At 38.5% G+C, this 26,603-nt stretch overlaps 2 protein-coding genes across 5 annotated transcripts in view; both read right to left on the reverse strand.

The window, feature by feature from the left end:
• The window catches only part of LOC127689934 (membrane-spanning 4-domains subfamily A member 6B-like), a 167,588-nt gene that overhangs the window by 80,587 nt on the left and 60,398 nt on the right, over nucleotides 1–26,603 (reverse strand). The gene's annotated exons all lie outside the window — the stretch shown is intronic.
• LOC127690062 (membrane-spanning 4-domains subfamily A member 6C-like) overlaps nucleotides 1–26,603 on the reverse strand; it is a 113,001-nt gene that overhangs the window by 25,955 nt on the left and 60,443 nt on the right. The window contains exon 7 of one of the 2 annotated variants that reach the window (XM_052189635.1): nucleotides 3,595–3,623. The exons of the other annotated variant lie outside the window; for it this stretch is intronic. Coding sequence (XP_052045595.1) covers nucleotides 3,617–3,623 — 7 coding nt within the window. The 3' untranslated portion in view covers nucleotides 3,595–3,616. Of the gene's footprint in view, nucleotides 1–3,594; nucleotides 3,624–26,603 lie in introns of those variants that run through there. 2 annotated transcript variants of the gene reach the window in all.

Genomic DNA, 26,603 nt, shown 5'->3' on the forward strand with positions numbered 1-26,603 from the left:
AAGACTCAACAAGCAGCTAAAAGAGTCAGGTGCAGATATTTGTACCCAACCAATGGACAGAAGCAGCTGACCCCTGTTGTTGAACTAGCGAAGGCCTAAAGAAGCTGAGAAGAAGGGCAATCTTGTAGGAGGAACAGCAGTATCAATTAATCTGGACCCATGAGATCCTTCAAACACTAGACCATCAAACAGGCAGCATAAACCAGCTGACATGAGGCCCCCAACACATATACAGCAGAGGACTTCCGGGTCTGTGTTTATTCAGAGATGATGCACCTAACCCTCAAGAGACTGGAGGCTATTTTCAACAAATGGTGCTGGTTCAACTGGAGGTCAGCATGCAGAAGAATGCGAATTGATCCATCCTTGTCTCCTTGTACTAAGCTCAAATCCAAATGGATCAAGGACCTCCACATAAAGCCAGACACTCTGAAGCTAATAGAAAAGAAACTGGGGAAGACCCCTCGAGGACATCGGTACAGAGAGAAAGTTTCTGAACAGAACACCAATACTGTATGCTCTAAGAGCAAGAATTGACAAATGGGACCTCATAAAATTACAAAGTTTCTGTAAGGCAAAGGACACCATCAAAAGGACAAATCGGCAACCAACAAATTGGGAAAAGATCTTCACCAATTCTACATCAGATAAAGGGCTAATATCCAATATATATAAAGAACTCAAGAAGTTAGACTCCAGAAAACCGAACAACCCTATTAAAAAATGGGGTACAGAGTTAAACAAAGAATTCTCACCTGAAGAACTTCGGATGGCAGAGAAGCATCTTAAAAAATGCTCAACTTCATTAGTCATCAGGGAAATGCAAATCAAAACAACCCTGAGATTTCATCTTACACCAGTCAGAATGGCTAAGATTAAAAATTCAGGAGACGGCAGGTGTTGGAGAGGGTGTGGAGAAAGAGGAACACTCCTCCACTGCTGGTGGGGTTGCAAATTGGTACAACCACTCTGGAAATCAGTCTGGCGGTTCCTCCGAAAACTGGGCACCTCACTTCCAGAAGATCCTGCTATACCACTCCTGGGCATATACCCAGAGGATTCCCCACCATGTAATAAGGATACATGCTCTACTATGTTCATAGCAGCCCTATTTATAATTGCCAGATGCTGGAAAGAACCCAGGTATCCCTCAACAGAAGAGTGGATGCAAAAAATGTGGTATATCTACACAATGGAGTACTATTCAGCCATTAGAAACAATGAATTCATGAAATTCTTAGGCAAATGGATGGAGCTGGAGAACATCATACTAAGTGAGGTACCCAGACTCAAAAGGTGAATTATGGTATGCACTCACTAATAAGTGGATATTAACCTAGAAAACTGGAATACCCAAAACATAATCCACACATCAAATGAGGTATAAGAAGAAAGGAGGAATGGCCCCTGGTTCTGGAAAGACTCAGTGAAGCAGTATTCGGCTAAACCAGAACGGGGAAGTGGGAAGGGGTGGGTGGGAGGACAGGGGAAGAGAAGGGGGCTTACGGGACTTTTGGGGAGTAGGGGGCTAGAAAAGGGGAAATCATTTGAAATGTAAATAAATTATATCGAATAAAAAAAATCAAAAAAAAAAAAAAAGAGAGACTGGAGGCTCCAGGGAGCTTAGAGGTCAGGTGGGGTGGTGGGTGGGGACATCTAGGTGGAGACAGGGGGTGGGGAAATTGTAGGGGACGTGTAACAGTCCGAAGGTGGACAGAAGGGGGATAAAATTTGTATCTTTATACATCCACAACCCTGCTTCCCTGAGTAATAATATCATTGGATATTTTATTAAAAGAAACCGTAAGATCAGCATTAAAAAAAACCTCATAATTAAAAATAATAATAATTCCTTCAGGCAACACTTCAGTTAATGATCTTCTCTTCTGTGCTCCAGCAATAAAAAAATATTCTGTACATTTCTATGAAAATTTCAAAAAAGAGAAGCTATGTTCTATTGCTTTTCTTCGTATAGAGGTATTTTAGAGGAAAAGATTTCTAGTATTACATTAATTTGAGTCATACACTAATTTGAAGTGATATAGTTTTGCATGAACTCACAGGTAGTGAGTATATAGTTCATAGCTACATAGACATACAGGCATGTAATAATGTAAAACATTTTAAATACATAAGTCAGAACAGAAACATTAACAAAATCATATCAGAGTGATATTCAATATTACAGAAAAAGCATTGAACAAAACCTGAAGAAAAATGTTTAAATTTTTATTTATGTAAAAAATCAGTATTTGACATGACAATATTTATAAATAAGAATATTTAAACCAAATACTAACAAAAGTTACTGAAAGTGGTAAAAAAAAATACTAAGTAAAATATACAGACTCTTATGCTCAAAGCATGCTAATTCCATGGAGTACTGCCACTGCAGGAGTAAAGCTTGCTAAGAGGAGGCAGAAAAGAGATCGTATGTGGTATGTCTCTTTCCTAGATTGTGAATGACACAGAAAAAGACATGCCAAAAGAACAGATAGGTGAAAAAGGCACTATATCCTACATGTGTGTCTACTGCCTACCAAGGAAAGAAAAGGATGTCAGACCACCTGGAACTGGAGTTATAGGTATTTTTGAGCTGCCATGAGGATCCTGGCTATAAAACTCATTTCCTCACAGGACCAATCAGTGATCTTAACTGATGAGACATCTCCCTAGCCTCCTATAAGAAGTGAATAAATGTCTCTTATTCGCTCTGGTAATCCTAGAAATAGACATGTTATCTGGTACCTCTAAAATGCATTTCTAAACTTGAATGTTCATTCAGATTCAGTTTAATACATACATACATACACACACACACACACACACACACACACAAACACACACACACACACACATACACACATATAAAGTGACAGAGGTGTATTCCTAGTTGTCTTTCCTATGTTTTTTTTGGTTGATAGAGAACAAAAGATTATCAAACAAATGTGTGTTTATGTATCACAGGAGACTTGATCTGTGCATAAAACCAAAACAACAACAAAAACCCTTAAACATAGAACATACAATCAACAAAGACTTTATTTTTATCAACAGCATGAACACTCCTTGAGACTTCATTGCAGGTCACTTGTTTCTATGCACTAGTAAATAAAGTTGATATGATAAAAGACCCATGCCATCATAGGGATTCTGAATACAAAGACTGTTAATGGTCAACTGTTGCTGTTAATTGCAGGGGACAAGAAATGTTGTCCCTTTGATCCACCACAATGCTCTGAAACATTCTGTTAGTTTTCTGAGAAATATCTGGGACTTTGGTCACTATTTGTAGGTCTGAGCTTTGGCTGCAGCTGAGGTCATGAAAATCAATAGGGTGCTACTAACACGCCCATTCAACACATACTGGAATTCACTGTATAAAGTCTACATTTTAAGTAACAAACATTGCTACCTTGTGATGGCTGGATTATCTGCATTGTCATGAACCTATGCCTTCTGCTGTATAATTCCCACTTGTTTGGGGGGTATTTTGTCTTCTTCTGTTTTGTTTTGTTTTGTTTTTCTTAACAAACGAATCATTCCTCATATGCAGGGTTACAAAGTGCCTTTGATTCCACGTTGACTTCATTACTGGAGTTATAAGATAGGAAAATCACATTCTACAAAAAGAAAATATATGGTTTCAGATTACAAATATATATGTATGTATTAATATATACATATGTGTGTGCATATGGGAAGGTAGAAAGATACATAAATACATGTATATACATGATAGAATTTCATTCAGTGTTATAGATCTTCCATAATGAGAATAGCACACCTTATGTGATGCACATATTTAATGCATATCATTTCTACTTCATTTACACTATAATTAAGGACCTGGGTTGATTGAAAGTGGAATTATAAACATTTACAGATAAAATTGAAGATTTACATGGAAAATATTTTTGGTAAAATTCAAGAAATATATAGACAAACATGTTAAAATTGACTATTTCATGGAAAAATTTACATATAAAATGGTAGATATAAAAACTCTAAATTGATTGAAGGTGGAATTAGAAACATTTGTGATAAAAATCAAAGATTTACATTGAAAACATTTCTGATAAAATAAAGGAAATATATAGAAAGACATTAAAATTGAAGAGTATCATGAAAAATAATGCAGATAAAATAGTAGACATAAAAATTACTAAATTAATTAAAAGGGGAATTACTAACATTTTCTGATAAAATTGAAGATTTACATGAGAGATATTTCATTAGTCTATGTCTTTTTATTGGGGAATTGAGTCCATTGTTGTTAAGAGATATTAAGGAATAGTGATTGTTGATTCCTGTTATTTTTGATGTCATTTTTATGTTTGTGTGGGTAACTTCTTTTGGGTTTGTTGGAAGAAGATTACTTTCTTGCTTTTTCTAGGGTGTAGTTTCCCACCTTGCGTTGGCATTTTCCATCAATTATCCTTTGTAAGGCTAGATTTCTGAACAGATATTGTGTAAATTTGGTTTTATCATAGAATATCTTAGTTTCTCTAAATATGATGATTGAGAGTTTTGCTGGGTATAGGAGGAGCCTGGGCTGGCATTTGTGTTGTCTTAGGGTCTGTATGAGGTCTGCCCAGGATCTTCTAGCTTTCATCGTCTCTGGTGAGAAGTCTGGTGTAATTCTGATAGGTCTGCCTTTATAAATTACTTGCTCTTTTTTCCTTTTAATATTCTTTCTTTGTTTAGTGAATTTGGTGTTTTGATTATTATGTGCCAGGAGGATTTTCTGTTCTGGTCCAGTCTGTTTGGAGTTCTGAAGGCTTCTTGTATGTTCATGGGCATCTCTTTCTCTAGATTAGGGAAGTTTTCTTCTATAATTTTGTTGAAGATATTTACTGGGCCTTTAAGATATAAATCCTCTCGCTCTTGTCTATACCTATAATCCTTAGGTTTGGTCTTCTCATTGTGACCTGGAGTTCCTGGATGTTTTGGGTTACCAGCTTTATGCATTTTGCATTTTCTTTGACTGTGAGTCAATGTTTCCTATGGTATCTTCAGTGCCTCAGGTTCGTTCTTCTATTGTTACAGACCATGGGTCTGCTGTGGGATAACCAGGATTCTTTGGTCCAGGAAGGCACGGGTCCGGTTGAGATGACAGACAGAAAAAAACACACACACACAGAGGCAGTTTGAATCTGAATGTATTTTTGGGTATCTCCCAAAGTCCAGTCAAGTTAACATCTCAAATTAAACATCACATACATCTGTAAAAGGCTAGCTAGGCTTTCTCGGGCAATACAGGGTATTTACCCAAAGTCCAGGGCACATGTGGCTAAACTGCTTCTTCATCTTGGTCCTGATGTCGTGGCAGCCTGGGAGCTGAAGAAGGATGGTTCCCATGTTTAGCCTCCTAGCATTCCCATTCCTAGCCTCCTGGCGTTCCCATTCCTAGCCTCCTTGCGAAAATGGCGGCATTGTAGAGCTTGGGAAGCTGTCTTTTAAGAGTACTTTTGCCTAGTTTGCCTGTTGCATTTTTCTCTGTGCCATGCCCAGGGCCATCATAGGCCCTCTGAGGCCCTGGTCTATCACTTCCTCTTAGTCTCTAGCCTCAGCTAGGTCCGCTGTAGGCCCCAGGTGATCAGCTGGATAAGCTCCAGCCTCTAGCCCCCAGCTTGATGAATTAACTAACTCATTTCTCCTCTGAGTCTCTCTCTAAGTAGAGAAAATCTATTGCCTCTCTGATTAAAAAGTACCTATTGTCTCTCTCTGAGTCTAAATTGAGTCTTCATGAGTACTAAGTATGAACTATATCCTGAATCACACCTGGATAAACTAAGAAAGGTTGTTTTTCTCAAGGACTCCCTGTGTGAGGCCTGTAACACAAAAGGCCAGTTCCTCATAAACTTCTCTTGCTATTCAGGTGGGCCTGAGATAGCCTGTCTGCAAGCAAAATTAAGAGTTAAAGGTTGAACTGGATTAACTTGTGGGGGAAGGTAGCTAGGGAACCAACTCAAATGTAAATTCTTTCTACCTTGCCCAATACTCATCTGTATGGCAGAGACCTCATAAGATTTTTCAGAGGTAAATATCCTTAGTCTGGGCTATTGTTTGGAATACACCTGCCTTGAAAGGCAGTGACTACTTAGGCAAATGGATGGAGCTAGAGAACATCATACTAAGTGAGGTAACCCAGACTCAAAAGGTGAATCATGGTATGCACTCACTAATAAGTGGATATTAACCTAGAAACCTGGAATACCCAAAACATAATCTATACATCAAATGAGGTACAAGAAGAAAGGAAGAGTAGCCCCTTGTTCTGGAAAGACTCAATGAAGCAGTATTCAGCAAAACCAGAACGGGGAAGTGGGAAGGGGTGGGTGGGAGGACAGGGGGAGAGAAGGGGGCTTACGGGACTTTCTGGGAGTGGGGGGGCTAGGAAAGGGGAAATCATTTGAAATATAAATAAAAATATATCGAATAAAAAAAATAAGTTAAAAAAAAAAAAAGAAAGAAAGGCAGTGACTAGAAAACCAAAAAAAGAACTTGTGACTGGAATTTTTGGAATGCCTTTTCTACCGTAATAACATCAGTGGTTGGAGCAAAGCAAAGCAGAATTGTTTGCTATAAGATGGATTCTTACATATCTATATTTGCTTGGTTATACCATGTCCCACCTATAAGGAAATAGGAAAGTTTAGGAAATTGCCAAGTGAGAGTATCAGCTTCTAAATATACATAGAGGTCTGCTATTCCCAGGTGACATTTTTTCTTTCACCTCTGTCCGTAAAATATCATGTTTACAGACTTTACTGGGCCACCACAGCATTCTATGTCTTGTATTCTGTTGTTGATGCTTGCATCTATGACTCCTGAATTCCTTCCAAGGTTTTCTGTCTCCAGAGATGTCTCACTTTGTGATTTTTTTATGGTTTCTACTTCCACTTTTAGATTCTGGGTGGTTTTGTTCAGTTCCTTCACTTGATTGTTTGTGCTTTCCTGTAATTCTTTAAGGGCTTTTTGTGTTTCCTCTTTAAGGGCTTTTACCTGTTGACCGATGTTCTCCTGCATTTCTTTAAGTGAGTTATTTAAGTCTTTCTTGAAGCCCTCTATCAGCATCATGAGATATGATTTTAAATCCAACTCTTGCTTTTCTGGTGTGTTGGGGTATCTGGGACTTACCGGATTTCCTGGATTACCAGATTTGTGCATTTTGCATTTTCTTTGACTGTTGGGTCAATGTTTTCTATGGTATCTTGAGCACCTGAGGTTCTTTCTTCTATCTCTTGTATTCTGTTGTTGATGCTTGCATCTATGACTCCTGAATTCCTTCCAAGGTTTTCTATCTCCAGAGATGTCTCACTTTGTGATTTCTTTATTGTTTCTACTTCTACTTTTAGATCCTGGATGGTTTTGTTCAGTTCCTTCACTTGATTGTTTGTGTTTTCCTGTAATTCCTTAAGGGATTTTTGTGTTTCTTCTTTAAGGGCTTCTGCCTGTTGACCCATGATCTGTATTTCTTTAAGGGATTTTTGCTTCCTCTTTAAGGGACCTGTTGACTGATGTTCTCCTGTATTTCTTTAAGGGAGCTATTAAGTCTTTCTTGGAAGCCTTCTATCAGCATCATGAGATATGATTTTAAGTCTGACTCTTGCTTTTCTGGTGTGTTGGGGTATCTGGGACTTACTGTGGTGGGAGTACTGGGTTCTGATGTTGCCATGAGGTCTTGGTTTCTGTTAGTAGGGTTCTTGTGCTCGCCTTTAGCCATCTGGTTATCTCTGGTGCTAGTTGGTATTGTAGTCTCTGACTGGAGTTTGTTCCTCCTGTGGGCCTGCAAGCCTGTGTCCTTACTCCTCTGAGCTCAGAAGTGAAAGCACTGCTGGGAGATCACTCTCTCCTGGTGGGCTGTGCGCAGAGGGCCGTGGAGTCTCCCAGTTCCCTGGTGCCAATGGCAGCAGGAAGACTTCTGTCCCAGCTGTTCCACTGATCTTAGGCCAAGTGTTCTCCTAGTTGCTCTCCTCCACCAGAGAGAAGGTGGAGATCTCACCTCTGTGCTCAGAAGTCCTCTATTCAATTCTTTAACAGTAAAATGAACATTTTAATTTAAACACACACACAATTTCTTTTTAAAATATTCTACTAGCTATCTTGCTGAATTTCTAATAGCTTTAATTAGTTTTCCTTTACTAATTTTTTGAAGTTTACCATGTAGGTTTTATTTATGTTTGTTCCTCCTGTGGGCCTGTAAGCCTGTGTCCTTACTCCTCTGAGCTCAAAAGTGAAAGCACTGCTGGGAGATCTCTCTCTTTCCTGGTGGCCTATGCACAGAAAGCTGTGGAGTTTCCAGGCTCCCTGGTGCAAATGGTAGCAGGAAGACTTTCATCCCAGCTACTCCACTGATCTTATGGCCTGTGTGCTTCTAACTGGTCCCCTCCAGAGAGAAGGTGGATATCTCACCTCTATGCTCAGAAGTGAAAGCAGTGCTGGGAGATCACTTTCTTTATTCTTTCTAGTGCATAACTGCTACTAGCTGAAAGTTTGGAGGCCCTGGTTTTCCATATCTATTATTTGTATGCATCATTTCCAAGATATTTATTTATAATCCATATTTATAATTTATATCCATATTTATTGGGCTCTAAGAATGTCTAAAATCACACAAACTCAAACGTAATGACAATTGGATAGGTAAACAGAATTTCAGTAGTGAAAAAGATAATATTTCCCTGGCAAATTCTTTAACCGTGACTTTTAATGGAATCCTATAAAGTAAATCTGGAAGTCTCAAGAGTGTTTGAAAAGAGGAAGAAGTACAGACACCAGCCATGTCCCCTAATCACCAACATTCTCAGTGCTGTAGTTTGGATTAGATAGATTTGCTATACAAGGATATGTAAGAACCTTCAGGAGATGCATCTTGAGCAAAGGTTTGTCTGCAGAAAAGAGCGCATGAAGTGTATATATCACAAGATAAAAGATTAATGTAGCTATCAGGATACTGATAGTATGTATGCTCTTGGAATATATTAGATTCATCCTAACTGGCCTTCTTTAGTCTCCAGGCACTGTATGAAAAGAATATTCTTCTGCATTCGTTAAGCATCTTTCATGAGCCTTAATCTGCTTACACACTACCTATATTCTCCGTTGATTTTAGTCATGGTATTTTTTTTTTTACCACAGCAACAGAAAAGTAAGTAGCATCCTGTAAATTTGGGAGAGTGGTTTAGTCAGTTCTTCCCAACTAAATGCCTAAGCTATTGAGTTACATACTATTCTCTCCCATGACTTCCTGAATCAACTTCTTGAGGAATGTAAGATGACTGAAGACTGGGTGGGTCTTTAACATCATTCAGAAGCTTCTTCCTATAGTCCAGCTTTCTTCTGCTCAGGACTAGTGTTTCACTGGAAGAAGTTGAATCAGAAAAAGCTAAATTCTTAGCTAAAACAAATGACTACGGAGACTTTCAGAATTCCAACATTCTGCTTTTCAGTTCAAATTGTATATTCAGTTCCAGAAAAGCTTCTCCTTTATGAAGATATAGATAAAAGACTTTTCTCACGTGAACATTTTCTATAGGGATTCTTATGGATTTTAAGTAGTGAGATGTATATTAAGATGTATATCCATAACAAATATAACTTGTTAAAAATAATGACATAAGCTTTATTACTGAAGAATAAAATTCAAAAGCGTTTGTGTTTTGTGTTAGACTTTTTATTGCCATGACAAAAGAATTCATATAAACAACTGGAGATAAAACTATGTTTGGCTCAGTTTCAGAGTCTCAGCTGACTATTGTGGGACTTGGTAGGTAGAGGTGAGAGAACATCTCACAACATGGTGGTCAAGAAGCCTAATGAGAGGATATCTGTTCAATTTCTCCCCTTTACTTCAGCTGGGTCTTTATCTTAGGGAACGGAGCCATCACATTTTGTGACTAGAATACCCCAGGTGTATGCTTTATTAGTCTCTTAGGTGTTTCTCTGTCCAGTCAAGTTGGTGATCAATATTCACCATCATAGCCTACATCCTACACAATGGCACTGTAAGAAAGCAGAATTTTATACATGAGATTACTTGGCACTGGTCTCAGACATCAGGAACACTATGATTTTAGTTGCCTTGATTTTGCTCCATACAGGGATATGAAGAATCCAGCTCACAAATTGAAGAAGTAATCACGGTAGAGCTTAGCTTGTAACTTTTAACATGATAAGTCTGACCCTGAAGTATCTTCTCTGGGTTTCAAGCTCATCAGTTGTGTTCTCACTTGTACTCACCAAAGGTTTTGTTGCCTTTCTCTCCATAATGATGGGCAAAATTCCAGAGACAATAAACTGCTCAGGCAAGAAGAAAACATTGTCTATGAAAGAAAACACTTTCTATGTACAAAGTAACTACGTTTTACTCTATGGTGTTTATGACAAACTCTCATGGACTGTATGACCAAGGACACACACACTTAAGCTCTCAGGAGTGTCTCTTTGTTCATGCCTTATTCAGAGAACACAAGAAAATAAAAAGCAGAAATCTATCACATTAAAATTCAAAAATACTTTAAAAGATAACAAAAGGAAATTTTGTTAATTGCGAAGGAAAATGTGAATTTACAAGATTTTAGAGTCTGAGGCATTGTTCTACAAGGAGAAAGAATGGAAAATATCTCTGGAGGTTGCCCCTTCATTGATCAATAAAGTTATGGCACTCTGATTTGCACATAAAAACCATGCAAACTTCCTACAGTAACTCTCGATTGAATATGTTAAAGTAATTTTTAATATACAATTTTCAGCACACTAGTATTTTAATGAAGAATTTGGGAGATATATCCTCTTTGAGTCTGGCCTGTACTTTGCATTTCTTTTCATGCTCCTGGATGGCATTATACCATTATCTTGGTATCAAGATAAGGCTGGTGTCCAAAAATGAATTTAGCAAAATATCTGTTTCAGATTTTGGTAATAGTTTGAGAGTGATCTGCACTAAATTTCGTTTTGATTTTGTTTTCATTTTTTTGTTTTTGAAGGAAATAAGGGAAGATATTAACAAATACAGGCCTTTCAGTAACAGGTTTTAGAGATCAAGATAAATGAGAACAAAAGGAAGCATAAGGTTGCATTTCCAGAAGCCTTTAGTGGTCCTTTAAAAAAATAATTATTTTATCATGATAGATTTTTTTCTATTATCCAATAAATTAAATAAAACTAAATAACAAATGGTCTTTTGTAGTTTATTTAAAGTAGAAACTTTGTGATTTTTATTCTCCAAAGATAAACAGCCTGTTTTTATAAAAAAAAATAATAAATGCTGCTTCTTCATCTCTGCGACGATAGGGATTTACCTCAGGGTCTGTGAGGTCTCTGCATGTGTTTTGATGTTGAGCTCCACCTGCAGTTACCAGGGTTATGTCAACAGTGACATGTTGTCAATAATATGCGCCCTTCATGGCACCTACAGACTGGCAAACCACTGATGTCCTAGTCACCTATCCAGTCACCACTTTCTGCTCCATTAAAGATTAACAGGATATCAGACAAACTCAAACATAGAAATATTTACAAAAATCTAGGTTAGCATAACTCAGAAACTGCTAAAGTCACCAAGGACAAGGGAAGTCTGAGAAGTTTCAAAAAAGGACATCTAGTGGAGATTCTGGAGACAGAAGTGGTGGAATAAAATGTCTCTGAATGGAAAATGGGACAAAGTACATTCATGGAAAACTGATAAAATAAGACAATGTATTGGCCCAAGAAGAGAAAATGAGAAATCATTGACACAACAGAAAGACTGAGCTGTGATGTATCAAAGGAAATCACATAGGAAGGGAGAAGGAACCTGTTACAGAGCTGTAGAAAGAAGATTGGAAGCCCCAGTGAGAGGAATCTCCACTTGTGTGTGAGACTTGTCCACATCAGTCTAAAGGAGAGCTGTTCTGATAAAAGGACCTTTATGACCTTCTGAACCCAGATGTGGAGCACTCTCAGAGAAATACTCAGTCTACCACCCTGAATGTCTCCAACAAAGCCAGATCAAAAGAATGAAAGTTTTCCTTCCCGCAGTGTGGCCCAGTGCATGACCTTGTATGATACAGAAAGATAATTTGGATCACATTTCCTAGTCTTTTCCCTAAACTCAAGAGACCATAAAGTCATCATCACTCAAGAGATAAAATGAAAGGGTGAAAATAATAAGAAATGTTTATTTGACCTAGATGGGAAAATCTTCAGGATGACATATAACTGCTACCCTTCTACACTAAGACCTTCTCTAATGATAGACAGGAGAACAAGGTCTAACACTGAACTCTTTTTCACAGTAGACAGAAATGCACTAGGCAACAACACCTTTCTCTGTCTTCCCCATCTTGTTCCTCACAGAAGTCTACTTACAAACAAAGCTCCAATAAATGGGTATCCAGATTTTAATAGGACTGAAAACACTGAAAACCTCGACTGGGTGACAAGGCACACAGGCTCAGGTAGGCAACCCTGAAGAGCTTCCCTCTGTGTAGCATTCTGTTTCTGGGACTGAGTTACAAGAATTTGCTGATGCTCATGAGAGCAATGGAGACACCAGGGCTCCATAGAACTAAATGAGCTTTATGTGGAGGTCCTTGATCCATTTGGAGTTGAGCTTAGTACAAGGAGACAAGGATGGATCAATTCCCATTCTTTTGCATGCTGACCTCCAGTTGAACCAGCACCATTTGTTGAAAAGGCTATCTTTTTTTCCATTGGATGTTTTCAGCCCCTTTGTCGAGGACCAAGTGGCCATAGGTGTGTGGGTTCATTTCTGGATCTTCAATCCTGTTCCATTGATCCGCCTGCCTGTCACTGTACCAATACCATGCAGTCTTTAACACTATTGCTCTGTAGTATTGCTTGAGGTCAGGGATACTGATTCCCCCAGAATTTCTTTTATTGTTGAGAATAGTTTTAGCTATCCTGGGTTTTTTGTTATTCCAGATGAATTTGAGGATTGTTCTTTCTAACTCTGTGAAGAACTGAGTTGGGATTTTACATTGAATCTGTATATTGCTTTTTGGCAAAATGGCCATTTTAACTATATTACTCCTGCCAATCCATGAGCATGGGAGGTTTTTCCATTTTTTGAGGTCTTCTTTTATTTTCTTCTTCATAGTCTTGAAGTTCTTGTCATACAGGTCTTTCACATGTTTGGTAAGAGTCACCCCAAGGTACTTTATACTGTTTGTGGCTATTGTGAAGGGGGTCATTTCCCCAATTTCTTTCTCAGCCTGCTTATCCTTTGAGTATAGGAAGGGTACTGATTTGCTTGAGTTGATTTTATAACCTGCCCTGTATCACCAGTTTCTTATGCCAAAGGACAAGTCAATGAAGCTCAAAGGTATACAGTCTGGAAGGTGGGGGCAGAACCAGGAAGCATAGTTTGTTTTCTTTGTTGTTGTTTTATATTCAAAGAACTTAATGACTTACTGAAAATTTATATGATAGATATATTCTGATCATGGTTTCCCTTCCCCATCTCCTCCTCGATCCTCTCCAACCATCCAACTTCATACCATCTCTCTCTCTCTCTCTCTCTCTCTCTCTCTCTCTCTCTCTCTCTTTCTCTCTCTCTCATAGGCAAAAAAACAACAAAAAATAAAAAAATAAATCAATGAACCAAACAGACCTGAAACCAAACTAAACCAAACCACTACATTGAGCAATGGGCACAATGGGCATAGTACCTCATAAGGACTGAGTCCATTTTCTCTTCCAGCCATGGAGCTCCACCATGATTTCATAAGTAGAGAACAATGAGACCATCACAGCCATTTCACCAAATGGAATCAACTTTCCCCAAACAGACAAACTCCAGCCTACCCACCAGAGCCAAAGCAGCCTGAAGAAACTCCTAAAGGTTGAGATCAAAGTGATGTCAGTAAATCCCACACAGATCATCCTAGGGTGGGTAGAGGGCAGAGGGTGAGGATCTATGTACTAGAAACAGAGATAGATCTGGGGGGTGGGAAGCCTCCAGTTTTGACAGAGTGATCACTTAGTCATCAGTAGACTGGCGGAAGCCCCTTGGCAAGCTGCTTACATCACAAAAACATTCTAAAACTGGCAAATATTTTTCTTTATTCCAGTGATCTGGACTGCACTCCAATGGCCTCATTCCACGGGCCATTGAGATTTTGTTCATTAATTCTTTTTTGCTTTTTTTTTTTTCATTTTTGAAGAGTACTTACTAAGTATTTTATTTATGAAAATACATTCTAGGTGTTCTCTGAGTAGAACTTCTTTCTCTTCCATTGGTGAAAAGAGGTGATACAAAAACAACATCGGTTTACTACTCGGTGCTCATCCCAGACTCATTAATGGGATTTTATTGGGTTAAGGGAGAAGAAAATAATTTGCTGCGACCAAGGATGGAGTTGTTTTTCAGTATTGTCTGTAATAACACTATGTGTATGGCCCACTGTGTTACAGTCTCAGCACTTACTAGAACTGTTGGCCTTGTCTTGGGCATACCTATAACCAACTGGGATTCCTCTGAAGTACTCATAGCAAAAAGTTTATAAAATTGCTTAATCAACATTACAAGAGCTGTGACTCTGGGAGGTGAAGGAGGGTAACAGGAAGACAGAATTTTCCATTTAATATGGAGGCAAGGGATCCTCAGAATGAACAACTGGACTGAAAGTGCTGTGGAGCTTGACAGAGACACTGGCCCTATGTGGTATTCTCTGGGCTCTGGATGATAGGGGAAGAGCTTTCCACATTCTAGTGCTCAGATCAGAGGAGTTTCAGATGCTGCTTTTTCCCACAAGAGGGACCAGGAAACCTTTTACCCATGCACTCAAGCTCAGCCCAGCTAGGAGATGCCAGGAAGGGTCATAAGCATGCAATTGGTTCAAGCACAGAAATGCCTAAAAGGGAACTAAGGCTTGGAAGAACCACATTCCTGACCAAATGAACTTCCCTCTCTGACTGCAGAGCTTGTACAGTGTCTGTTCTCACTGGGATGTTATATTAGATGAGAATGCATGGGCACTAAGGAAAAAGTGGAGAAGTCTTTCTTGTCATTGCTGGTTTAATCTACCATCTCCCTTCTTTCAACAGGCAATCCTGCGTGCTGTGATGGTGTTAGCTCTTGGAATCATTTTTACATCTGTTCCTACTTGTGAACTTGTAACTGCCCTGAGCCTGTCCTTTTGTCCTCACGGTGCAGGAAGTGGTGCTTTCATGTGACTGTGCCTGAACTCCCTAGTTCAGAAACCCCAAGTAAGTTCAGAAAAATAACTAATAGAACCAGCTTTGAGAGAGCAAGTGGTGGGTTATTGAGTTCCAACACCTGCCATGTATTGTTCAAGTTCACTTTCTTTAACTTCAGTTGTTTACCTGTTAAACAGAAATCATCAACAGGCTGGGAAACTACATTAAGATGAGAGAAAGTTTCTCTGGAAGACCTGTCTTATTTATAAGGAGAGTTTAATGAAATGTCTTGATTACTAATGCTTTTACAAGTTGTAGTAATATTGATGAAAAAAATATGTCATGGCGTATAATAAAGTATGATAATAATAATCATGACCTTGGGCTTTGATATATTACTTTATTATAGGCTAATACATTGCTGATCACACAGAAATAGAGAATCAGTTGTAACAATTGAACATTTTACGGTATTTTGGTTCTTTTTTAATTCATATTTTTTTTTAGTAATTCCTCAGCTTCTGAAAAAAAAAAACCCAGCCTGTACAGTTTTCAGCACGCATTGGTTAATTGCTACTCACTTTAGGGCCTTCCTCATCTCTTCTAACCTTCTTCTAGACCATTGGACTTCTCTAACAGTGGATGTGTCCAGGGAGTTACGGGACACTTCTAGAAAATTAATAGAATGTGGGAGGAACAAGCAGAGAACTTTTAACAAACCAGGAATGACTTCAGCAATTCTGTACTACTGTAATCCTGTACTTCAGGATTAGTCATGAAGTCAGGTGTCCCTGTGGATTTCAGGCCCTTGGGTGGGCACCATAAAGAAGCTGACTGTGACATAATTAATTTCTCAGGGGAACCAGAGCAAGCTGCAGCAACTGTACTCTCACACCCTGAAAACTTCCTTCCTTCTTTGCTTGGAGTCAGCCAGAAGGAACCTAGGGAGCCAGTGTGACCCACTGTCACATCAGAGGGTTGTGGTGTAGTGATTAGCTGCAGACTTCACAGCAGGCAAACAAAACAAAACAACAAAATGATTTAGGAAGAGACAGGGATGAGACTCAGCTCAGCCCCATTTTGTTGTCTAGAGTCTGGCCCCGATTGTTTTGCTTTAGTCATATTAAGCAAAGCACAATTTTGGGGGAAAAAGGTATTCAGAGAGCAATGAACTCAATCCCAAGCTCACAATTTAATGTTACATTGAGTCCTTTTACAAAGTACACCCGGCTTTTTTCACAAGAACAGCAACTGTTGACTCAGAAATACTGCCCAAGAATTAGGATCTAGGGAGTTTGACTGAGGTAAACATGATGCCTGTGGGTATCAGCACTGGCCTGACCTTAAGGTAATGTAGACATCCCTTAGGCTGTGGAAAAGCACAAGTAACATCACTCACAAGGGTGCATTTTATAGTCTAAAAGCAGTGCTCCAGATTTTAGGTAAGAGTCTGCAGAAAGTAAAATCAACTTATGGGAGATGTGAACAGAGGCTGTCTCATCAAAGAGCAAAGGATCACCAGATTGTAAACCTACATCATTCCTGGCACTCTCTGGAGAGCATCTACTCATCCCACTCCAATGAAGATGTAAGCCCCATGTTTATCTATCCTGGCTTTCTAGTGTTTATCTGTATACATGAGGACTTTTTATCCTTTGTGGTTCTGAATTTTACAGTTCATGCATGAACTCTTTTGCTGAAGACACAAGCTAAGACATGTTTTATCATCGGGGTGTTACCTTTGTCCTAAGGCCAGAACAGCACAGAGAGAAAACCCTGCTTCAATTCTGGAGAAGACTGAAAGACCAACTTCTCTTAGTAGTACATCTGTAACTTCTGGAGAAGGGGCTATGGGAACAATTGTTGCCTGTAAGTGGGATGTGTTTTTCTAGTTGGGTTGCCTTGTGTGGCCTCGGTGGGTGAGGAATCCTCACAGAGACTTACAGTGCCAGGATCAGAGGATAACCAAAGGGACCATACTCACTCAGAGGAGAAGGGGAGGGGAGATGGAGGAAGGGTTGGGGGAGAGGGGACCAGAAGGAGGGTAGTGAGAAGGATGTAAAGTGAATAAGTAAACAAATAAAATCAGGTGTGTCTTCTTTCCTAGGATGCCTATTTTTGCTGTTCCTTTTACACCATGCCCTGTGACGTCATCACTGTCCCAGACCCTAGTGAATTGGAGAAGTGCTGCTCTCCTAAACTTTGACCAGGGTGAAGTGTAGCCTCTTGAGGGCAAGCACTTCCACTTTTGTGTGCAGGAGAATTTATTAATAAATTAGTTCGATCTGTCTAGCTGACATCCCCTCACCAGTCTGTTCTTCATTTCACACTCTCACAATCTGAAGTGACTGTGAGATTAAAAATTAAAAACATTTAATAGGGTACAGAAAACAAGGTATGTAAGACTTATAGCCAAGTCCTACACACAGGATAGAAGATTGGCGGTTTTGCCAAGTTACCCAATACCTTCCCCAGCCATCCATTCTCAGGATCAGTCTTTCCTCTTCTCCCAAACCTAGGGCTTTTGAACTTTATTAGGAAAGGGGACTTCTGCAATCCGAGCAAAATGCTGCTTTCCCCAGTCTGACCTTATTTCCTTTCTGCCCTTACATTCTTGGTGGTCTCCAGAGTCTGAGCTCTGCTCCTTAACCTAAAGATAAAAGACTAACTAACAATAGTACACTGTGATTAGTCAATTCTATTTTAATCTTCAACATTTTGCAAATGTCCTCTGCTCACACCTTCTGGGAAATGCATCTTCAGAGTTTGCATTCATTTAGACTTGCCATTTTCTCTTCTCTTTCCCAAGCCAACGTGTAGTCTCTATTGGTTAATTATTTTCTCTTTGTTAAACTTTTCTCCAATGTAGACATCTGCTGCCTAATGTAATATGCTGTTCTGACTAATTTTTAGGCTTTCTAGTTTTGATCTATACTTTCCCCTTCTAAGTATAGGCATGTGCAATTTAACTACCTTAATGCTATCTCAAAATAATTCTCATGCTGCCTTGATCTTCTTCATTTAATGATGATCAGTCTTATACCAATCTCAGAAAAAAATCTAAAACTGAGTTTTAACCTGTCTCTACTGCTCTTCAACCATCCAGATATTACAGCTTCCTTCCTCCACAATGTTACTCATTATTTTTATTAAAGAATCAAGCACTCAATATATCAGTCAAACTGCTGTTTATATAACTATCCTTTAAGGTGTTAACAGTTTAAACCAATTTCTCTTTAGGTCCTTTGATGTAGGATCTCGTGTAGCCCAGGCTGGCCTCTAACTCACTATGTAACAGAAGCTTGCCTTGGGCTGAGATTCTAGGCTTACATGGCAATCTCTACCAACTTTTGGTAGATATTTACCTACATGTGTTATCCACGGTCATTTCTTGTCATTCCCATCGACTGCCTACCAGCTCAAGTCTTCATCAGTTTATTCTTCATTTGTCCCACATGTCTTATTAAAGGATGTACACACTCATGTTGTCCACGATTTTACCTCTCCATCTATCTGACTGAATGATTTAATAATTATCTTTATTTCCTACCACTCACCAATTGAAAAACACCACTGAGCAACAACTGTGCAGGTGAATATCCTCATAATACTCTAATGAATTAGATGATATGTGTCTTTTCATAAAGCTTTATGTCTCTATTTTTATTGAAGGTGGAAATATTTCTGCATTGGAAATTATGTCATACACACACATACATGAGCAAGAGAGACAGACAGACAGGCACAAATACATACACACACACACACACACACACACACAGAGAGAGAGAGAGAGAGAGAGAGAGAGAGAGAGAGAGAGTTAGACATGGTGGCTATATGCCATATGCAACTATAGTTATGGAGGATTCTAAAAAGAAGTAAGAGATAATATCAGATTATCTAAGTTTGGTTAAATTCTTGATATACTTTCTCCTTTCTTTTGTTTTAGTTTTTGTGTGTAGTTGTATACATACAATAAAGGCTCACTTACACTTCCATGACTTTCCAGAAGGGATGAGTATAAGTCTGTGACATAAAAAAAGAAAATAGGAGTAGATTCTGGAACTACTCAGAAATAATTTTTTGAGATGTATCTTCTCTAGCGTGTGTGTGAAATTTCCCATTTAAACCAGTGCACTGTTTATCATCTAGAACTCAGCATCTGCAGTGATTCCTGTCTACTGTAGAACCACAGCTGTCCCTGTAGGGAGACAACTGGCTCCAATAGGATATAAAAGCTGTGTTATCTCCTGTCATCTTTCTGTGTTATATGAGACAGAAAACAGTCTCCTAGACTCCTGGCTATGGTCTAAGCATCTTGTCCTCTAGAGAGAATGTCAAAACTGTGTTTTCCTCAGGTGTGCTTCCAGAGGAAGAGTGCAGATAGATTTAGGAAATGCAATCTTAACAGCTGTGGGAAAAATAATGTTTCTCATTCCTCTACTTACCTTTTCTACTATTCTATTTTCTTGATAAAGGGAGAAGTTAAAAAAGAATCCAAATGCTTTCAAATGGAGAAGGAAAAAATGTATTATTTTCCAAAAACATTTGTCTTTTTCATAATTTCTGTGGCTTATTGGGCAATAGGAAAGATGCAGCTGTGGATACAGCCTGGCCACTGCTGTGTGCTGTGACCAGATTCAGAGAACAAAGGGTTTATAGCTTAGCATAAGCACTTTCAGTAACTGACTGAGGCATCCCACCCATAGCTGAGAACCCACTTCCTGTAATGAGAACAAGGAAGCAACTGCCCACAAAGAACAAAGAAAGAACAGCATGGAAGGAAATTGAGAACTGAGTGAATTACTGCAATCTTCCTGAGTGTGACCCATTACCAACAGGAAGCACTGCGGTGGGCTTGTCTCACTCTATGGGTGGCTGTTTGAGGAACCCCATGAGGGAAAATGTTTGATTTTTGTTTTATTTGAAACAGCTTCAGATCAATCATTTTCTTATTGATATTTGTCTTGAACCAGTTGCTTTGTACTTTTGTCTTATGTAGTATATTTTATGTCTTTACACATATTCTTTGCATTTTATGTGGTTTTTGTACAATGTGCATATGTACACAGCTCATCAGTCTATGCTGTAAAAGTCAGAAGAGGGCATCGGATCACCTGGAATCTGAGTTAGGATTGTTGTAAGCCACAATGTGGGTGCTGAGAACTATAACCAGGTCTTGTCCAAGAGCAACAAGTGCTCTGGACTGCTGAGCCATCTCTCCAATCCCATTTGTTATGTTTTTAATGTTTTCTTTCTGAGAACTGTCTCGATATAACTATATTAAAAGTTAATTAATGATAATAAGTAGAAAATTAGAAGCAGTCTAATGGTTTTGTTAGGCTTTTGGCTCCTGGAACACATCAATACCTGCATAAGTATCCTGGCTGCTTGGTAATATACAAATAATTTAAACCATGCTATGCTAAATTAATGCATGATCTAGATTTATTCTATAATGAATAATAAACTTACTTAAACATACTTAAAATCAATTAGGTTATTAATAATGTTATTAATAATAAACATACTTAAAATCAATTTATCTAAGAATTTGCTGACAATTATTTCTTTGGGGAAAATTTAGCCTGATAGCAGAGTTTTTAGATTTTGTTTTTAACCAGAAAGTCAATGTGAACATTTAAATGGAAGGCACTGTAACCTGCAAAACCAAGCTTTAGTGACTTAGTTTCACAAGTGAGGCCTCAAATCTGAAAGATTAAGCAATCTCTCAAAAGAATGGCACTACTTAGAACCAAGTGTTCAAAGATATGATCCTTAGGGGAGATAACAGTGTCAATCTACAGTAATAAGGGATTTTTTAGGTCACATGTAACATATGCACATATGTGTGCATATCCATTCTATACTCTATATATGCACACTGTACACATACTATGTATATATGGAGAGATACAAAATATTTATATAAATATAACCATGTGTACAAAGGTATGTATGTGTGTGTGTGTGAGCATGTTTAAAAGATCAGGTATTCTGACTTCAGTCACTTTTTATTATAATTTTTTACTGTATCAATCATACATTATTATATGATAAATATGCACAGAGATTAAAATTGGTTGCTATAATTAGTAATTTAATATACCTTTGTCTTACATACTTTATGTGTTTGTACATGATCAAAAACAGTTAACTGTGTACTTCAGTCTTCACTCTGCAAAGAGACCTCACTTCACTAACAGGTCTTTTTTGTTGTTTGTTTCATTCAGATTGCTTTGAAACTTCTTTGCCAATTCCTTGCTCCTTGTACATACAATGAATGGAGGAAGTGTTGTTGGCCTAGTAAATACTTAACTTACATATTTACAGCACGTCTGATATCCTCCCCCAGCAGCCAGTGCAATGCGGTGTTAATTTCCCAGGGAAATTCACACATATACACATCAAAATTAGACTATTTCTCCAGGGTGGCTCTTGTATACATTTTCTGGAACATTTTTCCTTTGATGTTCTGATGGTAGCAATGGTTGATGTGTCATGGGGGATGCCATCACTCTCCCAGCAGGATTTGATGTTTCCTATACAATATGCTGTGGAATGAATCACAGTGTCATTGAGTCACCCAGTATAGTCAGCTTCCATTTCCATACTTTATAGCATCACTTTTCCTAATTCACATTGAGTGGTGTCTGGGCCACTTCTTAGATCATGAGGTTCTGCAGACCTAGGACACTCTTTCTGTGGCAGCTGAGAGGCTAATGTCTGCAGCTCCATCGTAGAGCATCAGACTTCTGTGTGAATGGCCCACTTGAAAAAAAAGTGTCACAGATAATAACAATAGTATTTTTCTAGATTAGCTTGCTCCTATTGACAGCTGAACATCCAGGCCTTGACATGGTGGCCTTGAATTACGTTCTGCACACATGACAGTGGCCCAGAATGGCAGAAGTATCATGGCACATGGAAATATATTCAGCCCTTCACAGTCAAGAGACATGGAATGGTAATAGATTGAAGAGATGTACATACTTAAGCAAAACATGGCCCTAGATCACTGAATTTGAGGGTTAACACACTAGAGGACAGCAGAAACAGCATTCCTGAGCTCCAGGGAGCAGTTGCTGGGTTACACTAGCTTCTTACACAAGCTTTGAAGTACCTTATCTGGAACACTGTATTCATGGTCTACTTCCTGGCTATTCTCCTCCTGTGTATTTTTCTCCTCCTGCTTATGTGACTTTCTTCTCCCTATGTGACCTTCTTCTTCCTCCTTGTTCAAGAGCATCTGCAGCAGTCCTTGGGTAAAGACAATGGCTATGTGTGCACAAACTGAAAGTGTCTGAGAAACAACAGCCCACTCAACGCCATGAACACAGTTTATACAGGAGAATAGGGACTAGAAAGGAAGAATTAGAGTTGAGTGAATGGGGCAGGATTTGATAAGAACACATTATATGCAAGTAGGGCATATCCAATGTGAAAGTAACCAGTGCACAAAAACAGCTCTAAACTCCTCTTCACATGGGCTTCATCTAAGTAAGACAGCATGCTGGGGGAGGTTGTGGGGCAGTGAATCCACCATACACAAACAAAAGGCTTAGTCTTTAGTGGTCCTATAGAAGGGCTTCATTCTGTGTCTGTATGATCCTCAGGCTATTTCTACAGCTTACTAGTCTACTTACATAAGGACTGCTTTTCTTTCCTTGATAAACTGTCTCTATTTCTAGCACGAGTCCCTGGTACAGTGCACTGCTTTATAACACAAGGATCTAGAAATGGGTGACCTCTGGATTTAGGGGTGTTTTAGTACTCCTAAGTATGTTTTCCTAGACTTTATGGACTTTTAAGGTCTTTCTCTCCATCTTCATCTGCCTGGAGGAGGAAGGGCTTTTCAACTTGTCTGTCCTGTTTTTGTTTTTGTTTTACTTGTTTTGGTTTTCCTCCCTCAAACTGTCCTAACGGTATCCTTGAGCTTCCTTCTGTGTCTGACCTTAAATTCTGTTATTAATGAAGCTAAGAAACCCATAGGTAACCTCAGTTTCTCTGCTCACACAGCCTCTGAAGACTGAGCAGGGGACAAGGCTAAGTTGTTGATGGTCTACACTGTGCAAGGTAATTTACAAAATGTGTCCTTGTGAGCTGGTAGATTTGTGTGACTGATTACAGAGCAATACAGACCTGCTAAACATCGCCCAACAAGCACTGTTACTTACCTCACTGGAGTTACAACAGGAAACTTTACATCCAAATACAGATACGGACACAGCAATGCAGAATTCTAGCATATTTAAAATTAACATCAAAGCCTCCAAACCCTAAAAACAGATTCATACCAAGGAATGTAAAGAATGGAGGTTACAAGTTTGAAATATGCCCTCCTCCCCTGACTACCATGCCAAAAGAAGGAAGACCCTAACCAGGGGTTTGGGAATCCAGCTTTTGATACAGTCCAAACCTAAGACAATATCTTGGTCTCCTGAATGTCACTAATTTTCTCATGTTTTTTAACTAATAAAAATTATCAGAGACCCCAACTCCAAGACTGATGTACTTTGTGATAGACATTTCACAGGGGTAAACCAATCATATCATAATTTCATATTTGAAGAGTATAGTCTTTTAGAGCAGACCCAGTCCAAGGGTTGGGTTATCCTGGTTTACAGTGAGAACAGAGGTTGTTTATTAGATAATATAATGGTAATTATTAGATAATATAATTAGATAATATAATTCCCACCATTATGAACATGGTTTTATTTTGGATCTCTCTGGGGCACCAACTTAAGGTCAGACATGATATATGGGTCCCTATGGTGAAGAAGAAGCCATGTTAGTGGTTTCCTTTGTTCTTAGTTAGAGACAGAAAAGAAATAGAGGTTTCACCTGATCCCTAAAATATTGTCTTACTTTGCTATCATTTCAGCATCATAAATTGATTTATTTTCCTATTATCTTTTGTTCCCAACAATTTATTTTTTATTCACTTTGCATCCCAATCACAGGCCCTCCCTCCTCTTTTCCCAGGACCAACTCTACAAATCTTTCCTCCTATGGCACCTTTTCCTTTTTGTCCCCCCTTAGGTACCACCCCATATTTGATTTTATGATCAGAATGTTGACTGTTGCTTTTGCGAGAGTCAGTGAGCCCTTGCCTCCACCATGGCATCCCACCACAGAGTGAAGACTTACCCTGGTGATTGTATTATTATTACGAAAGGGAGAATATGAACCTACAACCAAACTGACAACACATATTATGCTTGCAGTGGCAGCCAACACAGAGCTGATAATGTTCAGACTTAGACTGCTGATGACCTACAAAGGAATGGGGATTAGTTACCAATGGCGTTTGTATAGCACCGTCAATATTTGAAGTGCAACATTTCATCTTCTTGGTAAAACTAGACACTGTGTTTTTCCTTATAGTAGTTTTACTTCTAATCCCTTGCCAAAATAAAAACATAATAACTGTTGTTTTATGTTCATATTCTCCTAAGATTAAATCCTCTAGATTATTCTTAAGGACACAAGATGATCTTCCATTTTGCTAGGAAAATTTTCAAAGTCTTTCGCACATTTTTTGGAGAGGCTGTTTGACATTTTTCACCACACTGCTTCAAATAGTTAACAGTTCTCGTATAAATGCTGATGGCCATATCCCTCTTGCTTGCTTCCACCTATGCTGCAGAAACAGCTCTGCAATTCTTTTCTCATGGTTCAGGAAACTAAACATTATTGTGAGAGGTAAAACTCCTCAGCAAACTGAAAGTTTGCTGCATCTCTAAGATGAGCTACATTTTAGTGATCAGAGTAAGTGAAAGACGCTATGGAGGCAGACAGGATTTAGCCTGGGTTTGGAAAGGTCACCTTGATAGTGCTACACAAGTTGATGTTTACCTGTTATAGGAAGGGAAATTCAAATGCAGCTTTTAGAGAATGAAATAATTGTTGAACTCTTGGCTATCGCCCTCATCAGCTTTATGATGGACATATCATTGTAAATATCTTTTTAAGCCATTCATTATTTTATGTTTCAAATGATTAATCTGCCTTTATGTACAAGCACCATGTGCGTGGCCATGGTACCCACATAACCCAGATGAGAGCTTGAGATCCCATGGAATTGGAGTTATGTATATATGTGACCACCATGTGGGTGCATGGAAAAAAATCTAGGTCCTCTGTAAAAACAACTGCTATTAACCTCTGCCTGTCTGGACTCTGAAAAAAAATGTTTTTTAAAACTATTATTTTGGATATATTTATAAAAGGTATGTCAGTCAATATTTTTATTTTTATTACTGAAAATATTTATTTCTCATTATTATGGGCTAGATCTGAAGCTTCAAGGCACATCTGTCTAAACCCTGCTGAGATGTCTTCCCAGAATTCACTGCACTAACACCAAGTTTGTCCCAGCAACTGTCTTGACATTATATCTAGTCATACATGACGAGGCTTGTTATGAACCAGTAGTTCAGCTACACTTTTGAAAGTCAGGTTCTTCTAAAACTCATAGCAATGGCTTAAAGAAGATGGAATCAACCCCTTTATATCTTAGCAGAATGCATGGTTGATGAAATTACTCCATTTTGATAGCAAAATAAACGAAAATACATACCAGGCCTTTTGTAGTTTCCACTCCTGCTACAATTGATAGGGATCCTGAGACAATGAACTAGTTATGAAGGGAAATATCTAGGTTAAAATTCTTTAAACAGTTGGTATAAATCACAGCATACTAACCCTTACTTCCAAATCAACTGGGTCATGTGAAGTGACCAAATGTCTAAAAGCAGTTTTCTATGTCACCCACCTTTGCAATCCCAAGAGCAGAGAGTAAAAGCAAAATGAGTTATGGAAGTTTCATCAAGGTTTTATAAAAACATTATTTCACTTGTTTATTTTGGATGTTTGAGGTAAGGTCTTGTTATGCCCTTATGGTTGGCCTGGAGCTTGCTACATAAATCAGGCCAGGCTTCTGCTTGAATCAACGTTCCCGTGTAAGCTTCCTGAGTGAAGGGATTAAAGGCAGGAGCCATCACGTGTGTCTCAAAAATTTGATAGTATTTTCTCTATGCTCTCTGTATAAAGTAGAGCCATGGTCCAGCTTTGCTGTACTTTTCTCCCTTAACTATCTAGGACTGGAGTGATCATCTTTCTAATTTCACTGACAAAGTTATCTGCAGTTTCCTACTCTGGAGATGGTTATTTAATATTTAGGATATCTTGAGATTATATTTCATAGATTTGAAAACAAACTGAGGACTTTTTAAAATTTTAAATTATCAGGTCCTTTCACATACTTCTGATTAAGGGTTTTAAAAACTTATTCATCTCTCAGGTTATCAAAAATGTTAAGAGCAACAAAAGCTAAAACTCTCCAATCCTCATAATAAGATTTTGCCAAAATGACACCAAACTAGAGAAGTTACCCAACAAAAACAGAAAAGAAATTATGCTTCCTGAAAAATGTATATTGAAGCTATAAA

Source organism: Apodemus sylvaticus, chromosome 1 (genome assembly GCF_947179515.1).
Source record: "Apodemus sylvaticus chromosome 1, mApoSyl1.1, whole genome shotgun sequence".
Lineage (NCBI taxonomy): Eukaryota > Metazoa > Chordata > Mammalia > Rodentia > Muridae > Apodemus > Apodemus sylvaticus.